The sequence below is a fragment of the Rhipicephalus sanguineus genome, chromosome 3 (genome assembly GCF_013339695.2).
Source record: "Rhipicephalus sanguineus isolate Rsan-2018 chromosome 3, BIME_Rsan_1.4, whole genome shotgun sequence".
Taxonomy (NCBI): Eukaryota; Metazoa; Arthropoda; class Arachnida; order Ixodida; family Ixodidae; genus Rhipicephalus; species Rhipicephalus sanguineus.
Genome location: NC_051178.1, coordinates 19,489,346 through 19,511,682, shown reverse-complemented (window position 1 = coordinate 19,511,682; position 22,337 = coordinate 19,489,346). Strand labels below are relative to the sequence as shown.

The following is a 22,337-nucleotide window of genomic DNA, read 5'->3' as shown; positions in this document are numbered from 1 at the left end:
CTTTGGAGCCGTGCAATTTTATCGAGTTTTCGCCTGTTCACACCGTGCTCTCCTATGTACGAACTTATACAACAATTTCCTTTTCTCATTTTTTTCGCAGGTGGGACTCACCATTTATATTTTGAAACAACTGCTGCACCAACCAAATTATGGCTTTCATGTCTGATGGTGGCGTTATTTCCAGCTTTTTGCATCAATATACAGGCTGCACATTTGCGTTTTCTTTTTCTTGAGCTCTTGAAAGAAAACTAAATGTCACAGAACTTATAAATAAGTTGACTTTTCCCAGTGTCTGTATGTGTGTCATTCGGTTGACTTATGTGTCCGTGTCCTGGTATCTTACTTCTCGCCCCGATTACCTTTTTTCAGGTTCACGCGTGCGTTGAAGAACGGAAGCATTATAGCAGGCGATAAGAGGTTTTTGCTATTGCAGTTATTGAAAGCACGATCTGTCTCCGTGTAGTTGTGCATTACCTACTGTAATTCAGCTGAAGTTATTCTTTGCTTTTTGTGTACATATAGCTTGCTGTTTCCCATCCAGAGTGAGTTGGCACAGTCTGCCACAATAACACTCGAACTGTGCAGGGCTCCTATAGTTCTTTATGCAAGCATATATCAGCAGTGCACATGTACAGACAGCTGTGTACTCATATAAACCCACGAAAGTGCACCCAGCAGCTTTTACTCAAGTGAGGAAAACTGATTATGAACCCCAAGCATACAATGGGGAATTGCAATACATATTGTAACCACCTGTCTTAGTAGAAATTCTTCACGAGATTCTACATCGGACGTTTTGAACAATGCCTACTCAGGCAGGGACCTCAGTAGTATTGAGGCGCGTGCCTCAGTTGGCTTTGTTCGTACTGAGGTAGCGTCTTTCACTTCTACGTCTACAAAAAATCAACAACTCTTAAAACATACTGTATTTGTACTTTCAATACATCATCAAATTTCAATGCTGCTTGAATTGTAGCTGAATGATCGATTATTCAACTGAACGGTCAAGACGAATTCTCAATGCACAATGTACTTTAAATAACAAGTCCACTACTATTCAACAACTTCCCTGTCAACAAAATTCTAAAATTTCAGTGGCCAGTAATTTTCCATAGGTGTCAACATTGAAATCAACGATTATTCAATGGACAGACAAGACTCTTCAATATTATCCGTCAACATTGACCAACGGCTATCCAATAATTTCTCAATAAGATTTTTTGTAACGGATTACATATCCAGAAGCCGGGTGCATGATTGGCTTTGTCGTTAGAGCATGTTCTAAGTTTCAGTAAAGAGCGCAATAAAAGCAAATTGAAGAGAGCGTTCTGTTCTCTCTCTCCTTTGTTTTTATTGCACTTCCTATCGAAACTGAACTCACGCTGCAAACCACTTTCATTGCTGCAATATCTGCTACAAACCGCTTTTGATGATCCCTATTGCATTGCAAAAAAAAAAAAAAGGTCTAGTATACCATTGTCGAACGAACATTCATTGTACCCAGTATGTCCACTCAACTGTTTCCACCGAGAGCCCCTTTTTACTCGAAATTACCGTAGGTCAAAGTATAATTGTTAGCGAAACATTCGCCATCAAAGGGTAGATGTTTGCTACTTAACACTTTGCTTTAGATTGTATGTTCTGGCAACGCCACCTATATTATTGGTTCGGGCCCTCGGCGGGCCTGATCTGCCGTCGGGCCGCGCCGTGCCCGGGTCGCGCATTGAATCACCGGGCCGGGCTCGGGCGGGTAAATTTGAACGAGTTCCGGGCCCGGGCTGAAACTCCCGGTCCGTGCAGTGCTCTACTGTATATGTGAGGGACATTTCTGCTGCGCCTCATATTCACCATAAAAACAATGCTGGGGCCAGGATTTTCCCACTGTGGCAGGAGCCACTATAATAGCTCATGCGCCCTTGAAAGGACTAGCTAAAGGGTAAGCTTTCTAGCGTTTCAATGGGAGTTAACTGGAAGGGGGAACCACTCGAATTATGGAAATTTTTGCCGGGTCTTTGGGTGTAATTGTGCATAAACACCTAACACCCGTTTTCTCGTTTGGGTGCAATATGCTTTTACACCCAACAAAAATGATCACACCCGTTGGGTGCAAGTTTGAAATTACACCCATTGTATAGGTGTAGTCCTGCTTGGTACACCTATTTTTTGGGGTGTAGGCGTGGGAGTTATGGGCACCAACTTACAACCGTACCGGTATAATGTGGTTTACAGTGTACTACGAATAAACCATGTGTACATAACAACAAAAATTATCTTTTTGTCACTTTAGGGTCACGCAGAAAAAAATTTACATAATTTTTCTTTGAAATAGAATCTTCCGAAGAATTTATTTCAGCAATAAAAGAACACACATTTCCGCACTGCATTTTGCGAAAAAATTCGACCCGCAAAGGGTTAAACCAACGGAAAATTCACAAGCATGCGGAGCAATATTAGAAAGTACCACTAATTAAATGCCGATTTCAAAAATTTCCGCAAGTAAAATGAATTATTTCAGTTGTACAACTTTTCCAGACGCTGTGAAAAAAACAAGGTCGTCTTAACAAAAAAAATGCCAGGCCTGCGCGGAAAGCGCAGCACAGTCACAGCGAAAGCTGGAAGAGCGGCATTTCTAGAGCCCGTTGTAAACTCTCTTGGGGCTACTAATACAAGTACACTAGCAAGGTACCCACTACGCCATAAATAACAATATTTGTGAAATTGGGAAGCACCTACAACGCCATTATTCGTCATTGTGCGCAGAAGCGAGGTTCCAGCTACACATTGTAAGGCATTATGTGCACGTTGTTTACGTGACGACTGATGACGATGAAGAATTGTGGCTCAGCCCTTTGTAATGGGTTGGAAGCTTTAAACGGCTCACCAGTTACGTAATTCGCATTGTGTGACGCCCGGTCGCTATTTAACTCTCCCACCATGCAATATAACATACATTGACGTGAGAAAAAGAGACAGAGAGGGGGGAAGAACTTTATTGAGACGCTGAGGAAATGGATGATGGGCTCATGGGCTTCCTTGGCAACCAATGCAAGTGCACTTGCTAGGAACCCACTACGCTATAAATCATAATTCCTGTGAAGTAGGGAAGCAGCCACTATGCCATTTTTCGTAATTCAACGGAGAGCCGTGGTACCCGCTAAAAACATCTAAGGCATTATGCGCACTTTGTTGGTGTTGTGCCTGATGACGATGAAGAATTATTGCAGAGCCTCTTGTAGTGGGTTGGAAGCATTCAACAACCCACTCGTTGCGCAATTCGCATTGTGTGACGCCTGGTTACAGAATTCGCGTTGTGTGGTGCGTGGTTGTTATTTCACTCTTCTACCGCACTAAATTACATATGTTAATGTGGTTCCTTCTGGACATGAAGCCTGTATAGCGTCTTTTTGCAAGGCAGTTCCAAACACCGGCTTGGCTCTGAGGTACAACACTGGGCTCCCACGCAGAGGGCCCAGGTTCGAACCCCGTTCCATCCTGGAAATTTTCTCTTATTTCGTTTTTTTTTTTCTTATTTCGAGCGATAGTGGTTACGGACACCGGCGGTGGCGGCGGCGGCGGACAACTACGCCACCAAAACGGCCGTTGAAATGAGCTCATAACAGCTTTCGCTGTAAAAAATGTTCACCGGCTGTTTGATGAAGGTTGTAAGATATCGGCATGACGCGCCATGACGGTTGTCGGCATGACGCGCCAACCGACATTTCCTATAGTTGCAAGGATGAAGTGTATCTGCCTCTACTTCATTTCGGCGCTGTGTAAGTGTATAAAGTGAACCTAAATTTTGTGTAGGCAATACACGTTCTTCAGCGAAACTTCTCCGCCAAAACTCCTTTTTTATTAAAAGCAAATTTATCCAATGAACCGGTATTTGCATTGTGTCGTCGCAGTTCATATACAAAGAGAAACATGTCTCAACCAGTATCAAAAGAGTACTTCGGCGATTGGTTGGACCACACCCACTCGCTTAAAATTTCGTCCTAAACGAGTTCTCAACCACGCCTCGGGCTGGATGAAACAACACAACGTGCGAACAGCGAACACAGCTACGAGCAGCTCAGCCTAATTGTATGGTCGAGCGCAACACGTAGAGTATTCAAGCGGAGCTAGAAGTTGCCACTTCCTCAAGCGCCCTTTCTTCATAGAGAAGCACGTCCTCAATCTCGTCGAATCTGCCGGCGGCTTCTTTATTTTCATCATTGAGCGGATTGCTCCTATTGGACGATGCCTGACGTAAATGAAAAGCGGCGTTTGGTCGGAAGCTTGGTATGAATACCACGGGGTACCGCCACATGTTGGCGCCGCGCTCTATTATCTCCGAGAAGTGCGGTTGGCGCCGCCAGGCGGGAGGCCCAGATGACGTCACGGCACGGACTCTCCGCCCGGCGTGACGCGCCGGCATGTCATCTGCTTGCTTCGTACGATGTTCCGCTGTTTTAGATGCGAAGTATCTCTTGCTGGGGGGTATGTAACGCGGCGTGGTATTGCGCACGCGGCGTAGTAGTCCGCACTCACACTACGCATGCGCCACTCTCCTCCTTCCCTCTCTCCAACAGCTGCGCGTTACTCTCTCCACTTCTCTACCAGCATGCGCTTCTCCTGCGTTCTCGCTTCTGCTCTCACATCACATACGCTACTCTCCTCCTCTAGTCTCCGCTCCTTCAAGTAGTAGGGCGCTACGCGCGTTCAGTCCAGCGCTTGCCTCGGTTGGCTCCTCTGAATAGCAGGCTCAACATGCCGAAATTCTCTTCTGCGCAGCACCGCGATGAGGGCCAGCGCATGCGCGTCCCCTCCCCCTTTCTCTCCTCTCGTACGCTGCCTCTCTCTCGCTCGCCTGTCGACCGCGTTCCCCGCACGCCCTGTGAGAATTAACGGCCAGGCTAGAGGGAAGACACGACGCGCGTAGTGTTCCTCTTCGCGTTCCACGACGCGAGGTCGGTAGCATGCCCAGCGAGCGTAAACGGAACGCGATCGTGCAAGTGCTCCGGCTTCGGATCGCCTCATGGTCCCCTTTAGCGGGAGAGTGTGTAATATTTTTTTTTGCGCTTGCTTATTGCCTGTCTCAAGCTTTAGATGGATGACTGAGAACAGCATCGATAATTTTCCTAGTAAAACGACAAAAAGCGATACATTTTTTCGTCACAGTCGCCAACGGTGCCCGCACTCCGTCGTGCACACTTTGAAAGGGGTGATCAGGTTTGTTGTTGCGCCGTGCTGCTAATCTCATGGATGGGTCTGATTGGGTCTGATTCCCGACCGCATTTCGGCTGTTGTGAAAAGCCCTCTGCTCAGATACAGGAGCACGTTAAAGAATTCGAGGCGGTCAAAATTAATCTGCAGCGTGCCTCACAATCACGTCGTGGTCTTGGCACGCAAGACACCTTGTTTGCATTATTAGGTAGCGTAGTTCACGGGTGATTCCTTTAAAAAATATGATGGCTTCGCCTCCACAAGTGTCATTTGCATCGGACGCATCCGCAATCTGCGGACAGCATTTTTCCCGGTGAGCCAAGCCCCGCGCACGATTACAAAAACGCATGCAGTATTGAGTTTTGCAAAATATCTCGAAAGCGCTCGCCTGAGAATACCACCGTAGTTGTGTTTTTCTTGTGTACTCGCTCAGTCATCATGTTTCGTTTCACCTTTTCCTCGCAATAATTGCTGGGCTTCATTTCACTACAAAACCAAGTTGAGGTTCATTGCGGAAACTTTTTATTGCTGTCAGATTGTGTCCTTGCGCAGCATCGCAGCAACGGCACAGTTACACTTTTATAAGTACTAGTTTAGATAGCCAGCTCGTAAATTATTTTTCCTTGCATTTGATATATCCCTGAACATCATCAACCTTTATGCGGACATAACGTGCGACACCATTCATTGACTCATTGAGGCGAAGGACGTTTAATACGTGGGCCACCTCGCTGAGAGCGCCATTGAAACAGTTCAGAACGCTCATTTCGACTTTCGGGCGTTTGGTTTGCAGACAATTGCTATCAAGAGTGTTCCCACGTGAATTTAACCTTACCGCTTGTGACCCGGTGGTTGATCGGACCAGCAGGTCATGCAAAAGAGACAGGGCGTGCAAATACGGACACAAGAGAGAATTAAAGACACTACAAATGCCGACTAACGTCTGAAAAGGCGCACACCGGCGGAAAAGTAAGAAGGCACGAAAACTGATCTGCGCATGCCCAAGCAATAGGCGAACCTATTATTCCGGCTCGCGTGGTAGTCTACGTGAGATAGAGCTATTCAGACACTTGATTTCTACTTTATGGAAGGTTCGCTCACGCATGCGCTACCACTATTATCGATATGCCACGCCTCAACCATTAAACGCGTTTCTTCATTCCTGTGCCGGTACAAAATCGCGCATTCATCGAATTGTGGTGTGCACTTACACTCTCCACAATGTAACGACAGATTAGATGGTGAGCGTCCGGTTAGCAATCTCTTATGTTTCATTAATCTGGTTGATACAGCGACCCGTTTGCCCTACGTAAAAGCGGGCAGCAGCTAAACAGAATCTTATACACCACACATATACGGCAATCAGTAAATTTGTTGGTATATTTCAGAACACAAATATCTGTCCGCTTCTTGTCTATCATCCGCTCATTCTTTCTCTGTACTGCGGCACATGTCTTGCCGCAGGGCAGAGAAAGAATGAGCGGGTATAGAGAAAGAAACCATTGTGTGTGTGGCAGTATTATTTTGTTCTGGATGTATTAAGTGATCCTTTATGATAGACAGATTCACCTAAGGTCTCCTGTAGCAGAAAGTACAATCTCTGCCAAATAACCGAGATAATCTATAGGGGCAGAGATAACTTGTACGATAAACCGCTATGTAGTTAGGGAATTGAAAACGTCCTAAGTTCACTTGTAATTCTTCTGGATGCGTGTTATAACCGTGGATTATCCGCCAAATTGCAATGAAATTAGAACCATTGGCGTAAATTTTTTAGCACCGACGTCTTAGAGCACGCAGTGAAAACAACGAATGTCTTGCCATCCTGCATCATCATTTACACAGTGAATCTTCCGTTCGGACGTTAATTCGCCCATTATAAGCTATATTACACAAACTTTCTACAGCTTGTTTAGCTTTCTCTAGTAGTGTAAACTTCCATATTCTACCTGGGCAGATTTGCATCGCAAGAATGAGCAGTAGTCATCACCGTATCACGGAAAAGAGGGTACGCGGCTGGCGAAGAAAAAGGCGATCCTGGGCCGCGGAGCAAGCGATTCCTTGCCGTGACGTCACATCACCGCGACTGCCGCGCCGCCAGTGTTCGTTCTTGGGGCTAATAGTGCGCTAACATCAGATAGTTACAACACTAACGCGCACCGTGGTCACAGAGTGAATAAGAAAACTCGTTTCATGATGCGCGCTGATGCATATTCTTGACGCTATGTCATCCCCACCAACGTTTTTAGAACCAATACAGTTTCGCAGTTCCGCTCGCGTGCCGCCACGGCCGGCACACGCGGCCGACGCGTGAAATTACGACGCTGCTGTTCCATTTTGCTTCACTTGCCGTGGCCCTCGGGATCGGATGCGGCAACGCACCGTTGCTCTCAATGGCGCGTTGCCGAAGCTAATCGCGGAGCAGTAGCCGCTTGCGGCGCGTTGCGCGTTTCTCTGTGCTCGCTTTCCCCGTACTCCGTGCGTGATTGTTTGCGAACGGTGATCGCTTGGGAAGCAGTTCTTTCGATTTAGCGTGTGTGAAAGAGAAAAAATCACAGCATATCCACGGAGTGAATGATGATGAGTGGGCGAAGCTGCGGAGGTTCATCGGTAAACCGTGAATCTTCCGTGAATTCTGCCCAGTACATCATCACCGACGTGAGATCGGGCGCGTTTATACTAAAGGTTCGATGAGAGTTATGACGACTTGCAGCTCACTTTAATTTTACATGTACGCTGTGAATTTTCATTGTTTAGAAAACCATTGCTTTAGAAAAATCTGGCGTCTTTCGTTAAGCAGCTGGCGTCTTTTCGTTTTGCTTTAGAAACATCTGGCGTTCTTTCGTTTTGCTTTTACAAAACATCTGGCGTCTTTCGTTGGTTTATTTCATCAATCAACGGCGTTTTGAACAAAATTTTTATTGTTTAATCACGCGCAGGAGAAATCTCACCAGGCACTACCTTGGAGTTAAACAATGGCTGCTAATGGGAATGAGAGACAGAAGAAGTCGGCTTTTAGCTAACACACTTCTACTAACGTTTCCTACTGGAACATGCCAATGGCTGCTAATGGGGAATGAGAGACAGAAGAATTCGGCTTTTAGTTAACGCGCACGCTGCGAATTTTTTATTGTTCAACAACGCACAGGAAAAATTTCCCACCGGCACCACCTTGGAGGTCAAAGCGTAAGACTTGTTACGGACTACGACTACTACTACTACTACGACGACGACGACTACGAGGGACGAACGGGTGCCGCCTTAAGGAGCTTCGCCCCTAAAAAGTGAAGAATGCCATCTTGATGCGCGTTTTGCACGAGCGGCTCGGAAACGAACACCGGTCATCACTTCTCCGAATCAGGGCAGGGACTTGCAAGAAGTATCTTCTGAACGCCTATCCCGCCAGAATCGTGAAGATTAACTTCGCTACAAGTCGCCTAACCGAGCTCAGGAAATACATCTCAGGTACTTGATCAACCGTAGTCCGGGTTGTGCGCCTTTCTCAAGAAATCAGAATTAGTTCGCCCGAAAATTAGCAACGGTCCTCTTTTTTACGACTTGCTTCAGACGACAATTAAATCTAAGTACATGAGCCAGTGTCATTTTCACCTCCGTAGAAAGAATGTGACCGCCGTAGTTGTGATCGATCCCGCAACCTTCGGGTCAGCAGCCGAGCACCGTAACCGCTGTTCCACCGTGGCGGCTAAACACAGGCTGATGGCAATGAAATATTTGTGCGAGAGGACAGCTTGACGTGTGAGATTGTACCATTAATATAGCTCAGGTATGATTATCTTTTGATGTTTGTGGAGCATAGCTTCAGAAATGATCGCGTTTTGAAACAGTCGAGGTTATTGAAAAAGATTAAATATCGGAATCTCGGCAGCGACGATAGGTCACATGGTTGTTGCAGCAGACGATGCGTGAGGCATGATGCAAGATGGAACTGCAGCGTGGCTAGTTCTTGCGTCGGCCGTCGCGTCCATGGGGAGCTGCGAAACTGAACTGGTTCAGTTTTGCAGCTCCCCGGGCGGTCGAAAGGACGAAAGAAGACAGACAGCACTCAGAGCGTGCGACGAATTCCTGCAAGTCCTCTCTTTCTTGAATGGTTCAAAAAAAATTTACAACAATCGATTCCTGATACAATAAATTCCGATACTGAAGTCATTCGATAATTACTTGATGACTGCTTGGAATTGCGGTTCAGGACCCATTCAATGGTCACCGTATATATGCCGAGTGCTACTACATGCACGAATAGAAAAAAAGCAAAAAACACGCATTTGTTCTCTTTATTTACAACATCTTAACATTGTCATACACACGATGTACATCATCTTAGCACGAACGGCGCCACTCCTTTCTGGCATCGCGCCATCGACTGTTCGTAGCTTTGACGTAAAATGCATTTGCAGCACTGTGATGTGCATGAAGCGATGAACCCAGCCATGAAACAATGCCCCGCCGAAGGCCCTGTCTTGTGGTTAGCCGACCGGGTCCCCATTGAAGTCTCGGGAATTCGCATCTCTCTGGCCTATTTGAAAGGGAAACAGCGACAGTGGTGACCAGGACCCCACCATTTAACAATGAATTGACCGTAGAAGTAGCCTGCACACGACTAGCCGTTACATTTATCTTTGGAAGAATGTGGTAGCACGTGGAGAGGACGCATGTTCGCTGCTGAATTCGAATAGTATATCACGCATAGCATTACTCCAATAATCATAGGCAGTTCGAGTAGCACACGTGACACAGATTTTCAGTTGACGAACTAAATTTAAAGCATTGAGTTCTGCTGAATGTTCCTTAAGGATGTTCTGTGATGTGCAAACAAAATAATAACACTTTTTGTGCTTCTGTTCCATCCACGTGCAATAAATAAGGCCCAGTAGCGCTAAAAGAACGTGCGTGCGTGACGGTACGGTAGCGTATAAATTAAATGACGCGTGCGGATATGGGAAAGAAGCTGTGATTACTTAGCATAAATATATTCGTACTAGGCTAGCGCTGTTCGGTCTCAGGATATTGCCCTCCAACCGTGAGTGGAACCGAGGTATAAGCGCTACGTCAGTGTACCCGCATAGGCACTGCCACATAAAACGTAAGCACTACCGAGTGATTTGCGCAAAATGTTGCACGCGTCTCCTGCTGTTTACAGGGCAAACAGCCGAAATGTGATTGCACAATGCGTGGCACTAAGGCAACGACTTCCAGAAAAGACCTATTCTAGCTAGGATACTGGTCTCGTTCTCACTTGAGAATGGCATTAGTACCAGTCTGTACAATGTCGCTGTCGACAGGGACACTTTTCCTCAAACCGCTGGGAGTCCTTCGTGTTGCCGCTGCGCAGCGTATGAAGGGTGCAGACGACGGGCGTGGTCGTCCTGCAGAGCAAGCGCAGGCGACGGCACGTACTCTTCTTGGAGCGCAGGCGTGGCACGTGAACCACGGTAGGCTATGGCACCCGGCAAGTCGAGACTATGGCGGGCTTGCGGATACAGTCTCTGGCCGTAAACCTGCTGTGCATCGGGAAATGACGGTACTATGGACTGTGACTGCTGTGGGGCTACCGGTTCTGTGCGCAAAGGTGCTGAATCCAGGCGTTGAGACAGATACACTGGATTGATGACGCGGGGCCGCTGGAGTCGTGGAATCAGTGGTTGTTCGATTGGCAGCGGCTGTGGTTGAACCGCTGGCCCAGCTTGTCCCGGTCGACCGGCGAGCGGAAGTGAGTTTGTCAGGTAGTAGTTGACTGTGAGCCCTTGCGGAAGCGGTTGGTAGCCAGGAACTGAAGGTGGGAGTTGTTGCTGCTGTTGGGAGGGCAGCGCCGATGTACCACTGTGGCCGTAGTAGCCGCCTGGAGCGTAAAATGGGAAAGGATCAGCGGGGAAGCCTAGGCTGGCGGGGTGAACAGTGTTAATGGGAAATATGTTTCCGACGTTTGGAGTGTTCTGACTCGTGAATGATCGCGGCCCAGAAACCGGCAACGCTGCCTGATGGTACACATTCGGGTGTGGCCGAGGCTCCTGCGCAGGTCGCTGAGGGTACCCACGGGGCGGATAAGGTTCGTCTGTTGATAATGTACCATCGGCTCTGATCAGGGCAACTTGAGGCACTATTTTGCCATTCACTTCTTTCGTAACCAGCGCAGCACCCTTAGCTCGATTATCTCTCGGTAGAGGTGACGCGGCATACGGTACGCCACCAGCCGAAAGACCAGCTGGCAAATGCTGGTATTGTGAAGAATGATGGTTCTGAAGGAAAGATGCTGGCGCAGAATGCCCTAAGTATACGGGACGTCCGAGCTGGAATATATTAGGACTGTAGTGACGGAGAGCAGGGTGAGAGTCCATCTTCACAGCTCCTGTAGGCAACAACGGGGTTTCGAATTTTTGGGCGAGGCTTCTGGAAGGCGGTAGCCTCAGAGACGACGACACTTGTTCTCGTTGTGGTTCTTGCGCATGCAACTTGTGGTCCGAGCTCCTCTCTACTTTCGTATTCGGCTCACTGGCGGAGGAAAGCTTGCTTGCCATGCTGTCAGCCAAACTGCGTGGAAGAAATGGTGGCAAGGGCGAAAGTCTCCGTAGGAGCCGCGCAGGTGGCGGAGACACGATCGGTTCGCGAGTGCTCTCCGAAGGCGTCGATGGTGAAACCGATGCTGGGGCATCGGGAGCGACGCTGGAGGCAGGGGTGGCACTGTCTATGACGACCGAGGGCATAGCGGTATCTTGCGTTCCAGGCTCATTCGTTTGGACCTTTACACGGAATCCAAGTTCATCAGCAACATATTCGACAAGCCTGAGGCGACCGTCAGTATCACGGAAACCATATGCACCCGTCTTGCGACCGAGTGCATCACCGGACTCTTGTTGGAACTGGTCCCATGATAGACCCTCGATGTTGAAGCCAAATTCGTAGTTTCCGTGATCCTGCGTGGGGACAAAGGGCCGTAATTAAAATTATATCAAAAACAGAATGGTTTCTCTTAATGGCGCACAGCGGAATACAGCTCCAACTGGCTTTCCAGCTTGTTTGGTCTGAATGATGCCACATTTTTGAAGTCGGGTGTATGAAATGGTAATACAGCATTTGAATGATTTCTACTTTAGATAGATGCTTGAATAAAAGGGAGCGTACGTGCCTAAAGAAACAGATGCGAGGTACTTGAGAGATTATTAATTATTAAGTTCAGTTATTCAGGAGTAATGGAGGCTTTGCCGCTCTCGTTAGTGAATACATTACGTGTACTATTCCTAAGGTGAAAAAGATCGACCGAGGAGCGACCGCCATTGAATCAATGAAGAGTGGTTTACGTCGTTAATGCATCTTAATCTGTTATCATACAGAGCACTTACAAGGTCTCTGTTTGGTTTAGCCATAATGAGAAGAAGGGTACGTGGGAGTTTATTTCTGAGCAGTACAGTGACCTATATATGGAGCTATAATGAATCCGGGCAAGGAAAAGCGTGCATATATTTTTTTGAAATAGCCTAGGCAACTCATGTCCTAGATTCTCTTCGTAGTTTGAGGGACTGCAAAATATTCACTGTTGTTGGCTACAAGATGCGTGAATCGGCAGCCACTTGTTACTGATATATTATCATGAAAGTTATTGTGTGATACTCTTATCAACGAACGATGTTATGCTTTATGGTAAATCTACGTGCCAGTTTTTCTGTAATCAATGGTAACTATAGCAATATGCATACGCTTCAGTGCTCGAAGCAGGCATCCCATCAACACCGAAGATTCAGTAAGAAGGTGTAGACCGACACCGCTATATTCGAAGATCAAATAAGAAAACATACGCCTACACAAAAATCACTGCACGCCCTTGCTTTTTCTACTGCGCCGCGTGATTACTTCACGACGATACTGTAAAGCTAAAGCAAACCTTAAGGTCGGTGTTCTGCGCTAGACGATGTAGCTTCAGAAAATAACTTGCCTTACAGCTTGCCATTGTACTCTAAATTTAGGCGTGCAATTTTTCTGACTCTTGTCAACCACATTTGTAACAGGCTATGAATGGCAGCTGTGCTTTTTTTTTTACCTCGCAGCTCTATCAGGTCTACTTTTTCGAATAGCGCTAGGACGCGGACGCTGCCACTACTGTAACCAATTTAGATCATTCCAACTAATGTTTGCAAAACTCATTTCACCACCAATGAGAAAAATATTTCAAGTTTTGCTTAGTGTAATAGCTGTGTTTCAGATTTTGTAAATATGACAGTAAACAAAAGTCATTTTCCATAATCGTTTATAGTGAAGCACCAAGGAATCACTCGAAGTTGTGGTGATCCTGTTTAAACGAGGTTATTTTTAAGTAATAGAGTTACCAAAATGACAACGTTTAAGACTGCCCAATGTGTGAATTAGAAGTCTATGTCCTTAAACGGATAGGAAAGGTGCCGAAAACACCAGAATTCTACACTGAAATCGTGACTGTTCCGGTAAAAAAATTCGCCGCACTTATTTTCCGACAGTGCTATATTTTTCAAGGATTGACAGCAGTCGCGCGCGAGGCCGCGACGGCCGTGACGTGAAATGTCCCCGCAGCGAATACAGGCTGCACGTTTTGCTGTACTGCTCCTTCCCTTTCTCCCCCTCTCCTTTAAAGCTCCCTCACAAAGTCTCTGAGACGTTAGCCGCCGGCGCCGAGCGTACTCGTTCGAGGAACCGTAGTGGGAGCTGAGCGCGTTGAGAGACGCGAGCGACCACTGGAAGTGTTGGCACGCCTGTTTCCGGTGGTGTTCAAATTCAACGAACGTCACTTCCTCAAGTTCGCGGGGCGGCCCCTAGACGCGCAACCAATGTTTCAATTTGGCTGAAAATCTCGGCGAAGAAACTATTTTTCAGCGTCCCTTTCAGACCCAACGTGATGATTTTCTAAAGTTGGGTGGTACCTGCGGTAAACAGGGGTGGAATAACGCAACCTAATATCGTATTTCGTATGCGTCACTGGCTCTTCATAGTTGGGCGAAAGCGTCGGCACCCTGTACACAGCGCTTTCGTGTCCCGTGACACAACAAAAAATACCAATAATTCTGCGTCGCATAATGAGATAATGAGAGCTTATATATACGATTAGGTGTAATACAAGATAATTGGTTATTATGATTCTGCAGCTTCCTCGCCAACGGTGAGAAGCATATGGTCTGCGCTAAACTCGCGTGCTTGGCACGCAACGCCACAACACGGTGAAGACTCACGACGTCAAAGTAACGTACACGCATTAAACAGCTTATTTGTATACTGAAGAAAACCTACACTTGAACGGAGCAGCCGGACAGCGCCCGTGTCCAAACGCAATCTATGATTGCTCACTACCGATTATTAATGCGAAAGCCTCAAGGCTCTGTTATACTCCGACTTCCGACGCGAGCGCGCGCGAGGACGTTGCGTTTCGTCACGCCGAGCCGGCGACGCTACGCCAGGCGCAAATCGGTCTCCGATACACTCGAGCCGGCTCCAACGCGCCGGTGCGATGGCATCTAGAGGAGCGCATGCGCAGTAAAGCGAAGAACGCGCCGCGCCACCTGTCAGGAACCGACGAAAGAGCACGCGAAGCAGGTTCCTGTACATGCGAGTCCGGCGCGTCTGGCGCGAAATGCAGCAGGATCTATTCGGAGCCGAGCGACGCCCGAGCGCGCCAGCAGCCGTCGGCTGCGTCGGCGGTCAGCCGACGCCGGACTATAGAGGTCTGTTTTTTGCTGACGTAACGTCGCCGTGACGCGCGCACGCGCGCGTCGACGTTACGCTGGAGTATATCAGAGCCTTTAGATGCCTCAACGAGCGCGAAAGGTGACCGCCGGCGGCGTCTGCACGAACGATGCAAAAATCCTGTGATCAGAGGTTCGCTTCATGACGCCATCATTACGTCACCGTGCCGTCACATTGTGCATCATCAAACAATATCATCGTATGGTCCGAGGTAGGCCCATCCTGGAGGCACTGCAAGAGGATCCATATAGTGACTGAGAAGAAACAAATGAAGTTCGCCTTCGAGTCGGCTCGGCGAATGCAAAAGGGGCCCTACGAATTTTTTGCGCAGTGGTTGGTCGTACTTTCTAGAAAAAAAAAAAGAACTTATTGGCATGTACGTAATATCTTCAATGGTCTTATAGAAATGCTAAACAGTGTGTGCACGATCCGACATCGCTCTGGGAACTCTGCTTCGCCGAAGGTGGGTTTTAAGAGCGGAGCTCTTTGCGCTTTTCGTTGCGCCGGGTAATGTGAACAGTAATTATCATCATCATGGGCCGCTACGCGCTCGCTTTGTGCTTTTCAACTTCTGCTTTGCTCCCAAAACACGTGCGCTGATTCCACCGGCGTGGCCTGTGGTGAAATCGGGGAGAGGGGAGAACGAGTAGAGAGAGACAGAAAGAAAAGAAGATATAAAGGAAGAGAAAATCATCGCCAAGGGAAATTCCCGATGAAGAAGCGGGATTCGAACTCACCCACGATCCGAAGGCGAGCGTCCTAACCACTCGGCTGTCCAGGCACATTAGCAGAGCATAGCATAGAGTTGTATAATATAGTATAGCAAGGTGGCGGGAAACGGAAGTGAGGGTGAGTAGGAGAGATGTGAAGGTGAGGAGGAGGAAAGAGAGTAATGCATAGCATAGAGAGAAATAGCGAGAAAGAAAGGGAAAAAAGACAGAAGGATAAAGACAGAAATAGCGAGAAAGACAAAGAAATACATAAAGAGAGAAAGAAAGAAAGTTAAAATAAACAGAGATTAAAAAAGACAGAATAAACAGAGAGATGAGAGAAAAAGAAAGAAAGAGTGGAACAAGGAAGGAGAAGAAGAAATAATAGAAAAATTAAGATAAATAAGTACGACTCCCTTCAGGCTTGGCACCACTGGTGCGAAGCATTATGTAATAACTGGTGAAGTGACAAAAATCATGCAACATCCAGTCACGTGAATAAAAACCACGCAACATTCACGTGACCAAAATCACGTAACATGACGTAACTAGCCACGTGACTAGAATAATGCAACATCATGTAACTACTCGCGGGAATAAAACTCACGTAACATCACGCAACATCCTGTCCCGTAACGAGAAATCACGTAATGGTTTATCACGTGACTAAATCACACAAGATCCCATAACAGCTGGTCACGTGACATGTCCCAGCGATAAACCACGTAACAGCTCCACGTGACATGTTCCCACCAAGAACCACGTAACAACTAGTCACGTGGCCAAAATCACATCACGTAACAGCTGTTTACGTGACATGTCTAGCCAAGTCTAGTTATACTTAGCACTACTAGTAAAAACTTAATCCAAAAAATGGCAGGAAGTGGAAGATGGAAGCTGGAAGTAGGAAGTGGAAGATGGAAGTAAAAACTTAGCCTTTTAGCAAAATCTTGGCAATAGAGCAAAACTTGGCTAGGCCGCTAATTGTTCCAGCCTGGCGCCACTAGTGCAAGCTGCGCATTTTTTAGGTGGGAAGCATCTATCGCTTGGGTGTATGTCTTGCAGTGGGTTAGTCCGCACTCACACTACGCATGTGCCGAAGGCGAACCGGCCAAGCGGGTTTCCTCTGGGCTGCTGCCCGCAGGAGGGCGGCCGGTGTGCTTCCCGGGGGGGGGGGGGGGCTACGTCTGAGGCGCGGCTGCTTGTCTCACTCTCCTGCTGTGCAGGTGCGAACAGGTTTCTTGGGGAACTTAAACGCAGAAATTTTGGTTTGTCTGTCTGTCACCCGATTCAGCCACTGGGCCAAAGTTGAACCACTTGCCGAACGGCCAGCCATCTTGTACTGCTGACTAGGTTCATATTTGTGTACATTGTCGATCAAAAACAAACATTACGCATATCTGAGGCGCAACGTCACTAGGTAAGTATTAGGTGATGTGTTCCTTTCATAGAAAATACATAGATACGTTATTATAAAGACCCTAGTTTCTTAATCTGCGCTGACAATGCGGCTGCGCTGGAAATGCGGCAATGCACGCAGACGAACGCGCTCTACAACGGAGAAAGCAAAGAGGCTCCTCTGTGCCCTCTGTACAACATGGCCGCCGAGATGGCGGGTGCGAAACCCCCACGCGCCCGCCATCTCGGAGGCCGTGTGCACAAACTCACGTTTCCCGACGTATTGCCAGATGGCGCCCATATCTCACGCAGCGCTAATCTATCGTCTTTCGGCGACAAGCACGCAGATACGCGGCCAATTTTCTGCCCTGCTGTGCAGAGCATTCCTCCCGGTTGCTGCTGCTTGCCGGCTCCAGAAGCGGGTTTTGAGGAGGGGGTTTCTGGCTCTCTGGGTGCCTTTGCGACGAGGCCGAGGTCGGTAGCATGCCCAACGAACGCCATCGGAACGCGATCGTGCAAGTGCTCCGGCGTCGCATCGCCTCATGGTCCCCTTACGCGGGAGATGGTGTAATTTTTTCCCTTAACGCATTGCTGCAAGCTGCGGCGACCGTCGCCCGCTACCGTACGACGTGCAATGGGGCGCTAACCAATCGGAGAAGCCGGCCGAACCCTCATACCACACTTTCTCGGCCCGAGAAAACCTTCTCCTCTTGTCCTGCCTTCTTCGTTCTCGTACGTGTCTTTCGCGCTTAGAGAAGTTATGGATCAGTGCCAATTAGCCCGATCTCAGTGCCTTCTCCTCTTCGACGCACTTATCAGTTCACGTCAGCCAGGCAGGTGAAATTTCGGCAGCATGTCACACTCTGAAGGCTTCAAAGCGGAAGTTTGCTGCACACATAGATATGCATTGAGTTATATAATCGGTATACCGACTTCTTTGTAGAGCCGCAGTGTGAGAGACACGCGATGAATAGCCTCCAAGTCGACTGCATCGTTCCTCCCTGCCTGAAGTTTTGTGCACCTCGCGTGGTGTTAACTACCTTCTGGATGTTATTTATAAATCCATCCAAACTTGATTTATGCTTTTTCATTCACCGAACAAAAAATTACTATTCATTCCCCACCTTTTTCTGAACTCTGCAGTCATTCCTTTGAGTGATCATACATCATTTCTAGGAGTTATAATTGACACACGTTTATATTTCCACCAACATATTAATTCTGTTTTAAAAAGATTCCATATGGAATTAGGGCACTGGTGATGTCAAGAAAGTGAATCAACATAAACACTCTTAAAGCACTGTACTAGGCATTCATACATAGCCATCTCAGTTATTGCACTACATCATGGGGCATTTCATATTCAGTGCACATTTGGCCGTTGAGGGTACTGCAAAAGCAAGCAATGCGACTTATAACATTCGCTTCACCTCAAACGCCATCACATCCTGTTTTTTTGTCCAGCTTCACATACTACCCATCTCTGATCTGTTTTTTATGGTGTGTGTGTTTTGTTTTTTAAGGTTTTACACCGCACTCTCATTATGGACATATTTCCTGCTGTGTTGTTATTTAATCCCAATAGGACTAGATTCGCGGTCCATAATAACGTCTTCTTACTTAAAGTTGGCACTAATTGTTGATAAACGAGCATTGTTTTTTCATCAGTTTCATTAGGGAACTCACTATCAAGTCATATAAAAGAAATAATGCACATTCATGTTTTCAAGCGAAAATAAAACTGTCTTTATTCAATGTATAACTCTGCGTTCCGTCAATTTTGTGAAGTTCTTTTGTATGTACGAAATTCGCTAACTACTAACCTGAACATTCAGTACGGTCCCTGTTGCTAGTAACACTTCAAAAGTGCTCTTGCTGTTCCTTGTTCACTGTTTAGCTTTTCCAATGTATTAACATAGGAGGTCCCGCCTGCGGTTTTGCAACCTTGGGACCTCCTCCTGCATATTTATCTGAAATGTATTACCTCTTTGACGTGACTAATTTTTTTCTCTTTTTTTTTTGATTGATTGATTGTTCGACGCACCTTTGACCATAAGCGACGATGCCATGTGATGACGTCATCCTGCGACGTCACTCACTCATGTAATCTGTGACGGCACTATGACGTCGCATGAAAATGTCTTCACGGCATCACAGCATGACATCATCAGGAACGTGAGTCAGGCGGGCTTTCCTGCCACTTCATTCGCCTTCCGTGCTTCGCTCAACGGGCCGCTCACGAGATATTTAAGGGGACTGTCTACCGCTGGGAAAATGTTTCCTGATTGTGGTGAAAATGAGAATATCGTTCGTCATATCGGCGGGAACGAGCATGCTTTTGCCCCATAAAAAAAGCAATTATATTTTTAATTTGATGTTGAAAATCGTGAAAGAATGACCGCTAGCGTCACACAACGGCGATGTGGTTCAATCTACTGGTATGACAAGATATCCTCGCAGGTAGACCCATTTTGCTTAAAAACAAACATGTATAACTTGAAATTGAATTTACCCACTTCAGGCACCTTTCGGTTGCGTCAGAGAGTAATTTTTTGCCTGTTTTTTTTCTCACGCATCCAAAAAGGCGCCCGGTGGCGCTGCTTGCGGCGCCGTCTTCGATTTCTTCTGCTTCAACTCATGCGCTATGCCATGCGGCTGTCCGCGCTGGTCGTACTGTGCCGCTGTATTGTTAGGATTTCTCACATGTGCTGCGCTGTGAAGGCGCGCATTTATTAAATTGTCTCTTTTTGATCAATCGACTTGGCTTGGATTGCGGCAGCAGTGCTAAAATAAACGCATAGAGTGCGATTACAGCAAAAAAGTGTTCTCTAATAGGCTTCATTTAACCGCTAGCGCACTGATAACGACTGTTACATTCATTACAGTCGTGTTCAGCAAAAATAAAGTAATCCTACAGAAATCACGTGTGCTTTCGGTTTTAATTTTTGCCGGCACTACAATCGTCATCGCGTCCACCAACCAGTGTTGTGGGCATGTTTCACGCCAATGGAAGGAGACCGAACGCAGAGCGAAAAATTCTGTTTTAAATATTTCTACTCACTTTCCAGAGAAACTGCTGCAAGGTTTGACACTTCAGACGGTACGCTTTCCATTGCGGTACAAAACAGAAAAGCGATGAAGGACGGTAGACAATCCCTTTAATGCTTTTGCCTCATTTTGTCGGAGCAGGCAGTGCTGTTCGTTTTCCACAAAGCAAAGGGAATTTCTAGAAAACAGGGAGAACGATTGATTGCGCTGTTCAGAAAATCCTGCTGGTTCCCAGCCGTGGCTGCGCTAGCAATGGCACATTTGTCGCCCGGCATTACAAAACAAAAATAGGATTGAACATTGGCACGTTATTTCACTCCAGAAGATGATACGAATGCTTGCGCATTTGCAGTTGAGGCAAACAGATTGTCGACGTTGGCGACTCTGACCCGCTACGTTGTTCTGTTGGTCAAGGTGTTTGACTGCTGACCCGCAGGTCGCTGATCGAATCCAGACCGCGGCGGCCGCATTTTCGATGGAGGCGAAAATGTTAGAGGCCCGTGCACAGAGATTTAGGTGCACGTTAAAGTACCCAACGTAGTCGAAATTTCCGGAGCCCTCCACTACGGCTTCTCTCATGATCATGTCGTGGTTTTGGGACGCTCAACTCCAATAATCATTATTACTAGACGATGGCGACTCTCGACATTTTTTTAAATATTCTAACACTTTTGATACTTTTCTTAGACTTTTAGACTTCGGACATGCGGAAGTGCACGATGTCATGAGCAGCTGCAATATATCGTGCTTTCACGAGAAAGCTTTTATTGTGCAGCTTCGGTGCTTGTTCTGTGCAGCTTAGAAGACTAGCGGCTTGGGCTAGTTGGTAGGTCATGACGAGAGCTATAGCTAAGCAGGGGACGAGCGCTAACTTCCAACGTAGTTTATTTTGCAGATCACAAGAACATATAGCCGACGAAAAGCACAAAAAACAACACGCGAAAAAAGAAGGTGGGCAATGCAGAATAATTACTCACACGTACCAAACAAAAGAAGAGAAATTCGGCAGATCCCATGCAATGTAGGAATAGGTTTCATGCGAAGCAGTCAGCAATTAGCTGTCCATGCTGCACTTTTATGCTTTGCGACAAGTGTTACCAGGCACACTGACGTGTTTATGTAAATGCAGAAGTTGTCTGCACATCGTGGGCTTGCCAGACTATCGCCTACACTGCTGTTTAAAGGGTAACTTATGGTCTGACGTAACGTAAGCACTCACGTTCGAGCACAGACGTCAGTTTTATCAAAACGAAGTGCACACTACGACTGGATGATGCCCATATCATTTGTCAGCGTATTCCTCCGTGATCGACCAACGCGTCAATATAACTTGCTGTCTTGCGAATTGGATAGCACGAAATCGGCCAGGACTACAAAGGAACACAGACGACACAGATGCACAGTATGCACTGTATGCAGAGGAAGGAACAAAGATGCACAGGTTGCCTTCCTAGTCCTGGTCGAGTTCGCGCTATTCAATATTGAATATTTTAAACCAACTACACCAGCAACGCATTTTGTTAAGAGTTAAGATAGCTTGCTGAGTCATAGGAGTACATATATAATGTTTATTAGACTGTTATAAAAGCGGAGCCGATACTGGCGCCACATTTAGAATAACTGCCTGTTAGGCGTGTTGGTATACACTCAAAACCACTGTTTTTGACAAGCACGTCGATCGAACTGTCAGGGAGATCGTTGAGGCTTATCATGTCAGGAGGAGTGGCAATGGCTGCGTTAGCCAGCCATCCATATTGCTTTCGGGTTCTGAAGTTGCTTTTTTAGAAAGAAGGTAAAATGAAGTGCGTTTGTTGGCTTGGTAGGGGTGCGTGCGCGCTTTTTATCCCTTGCCTGTTTGTTTCTTTTGAGATCACGTGTAAAAAATTTTTGGCTTTAGTGATTACGTACATTTTATATATAGGAGGGCGTTGTTTTCAAAAGAACCTCAGTTGCCAGTAGCGCCGTGTCCTGTGTTCTTCATAAGTCTCCGTTTCTTTTTGCGCTTCGCCATCATGACTGGCGCCACAGTTGGTGGTAGCCAGGCATGACGCCTGTACATAGAAGAACATATGTTAGGTCCGTATACTTAGGTTTAGGTGCACTTTTTAAGAACCCCAGGTGGTCGAAGTTTTCGGAGCCCTCCACTACGGCGTCTCTCATAATATATCGTGGTTTTTGGACGTTATAACCCTGATATTACTGTTACTATTATTATGAAATTGTTAAACTTCAAATATCGCCCCTCCTCCTCGCAGA

General features: G+C 46.9%; 1 protein-coding gene across 1 annotated transcript in view; it reads right to left on the bottom strand.

The window, feature by feature from the left end:
• Positions 1–9,486: 9,486 nt before the first annotated feature.
• The window catches only part of LOC119385291 (uncharacterized), a 176,318-nt gene continuing 163,467 nt past the window's right edge, over positions 9,487–22,337 (bottom strand). The window contains exon 3 of the mRNA XM_037652763.2: positions 9,487–12,134. Coding sequence (XP_037508691.2) covers positions 10,518–12,134 — 1,617 coding nt within the window. The 3' untranslated portion in view covers positions 9,487–10,517. The remainder of the gene's footprint in view (positions 12,135–22,337) is intronic.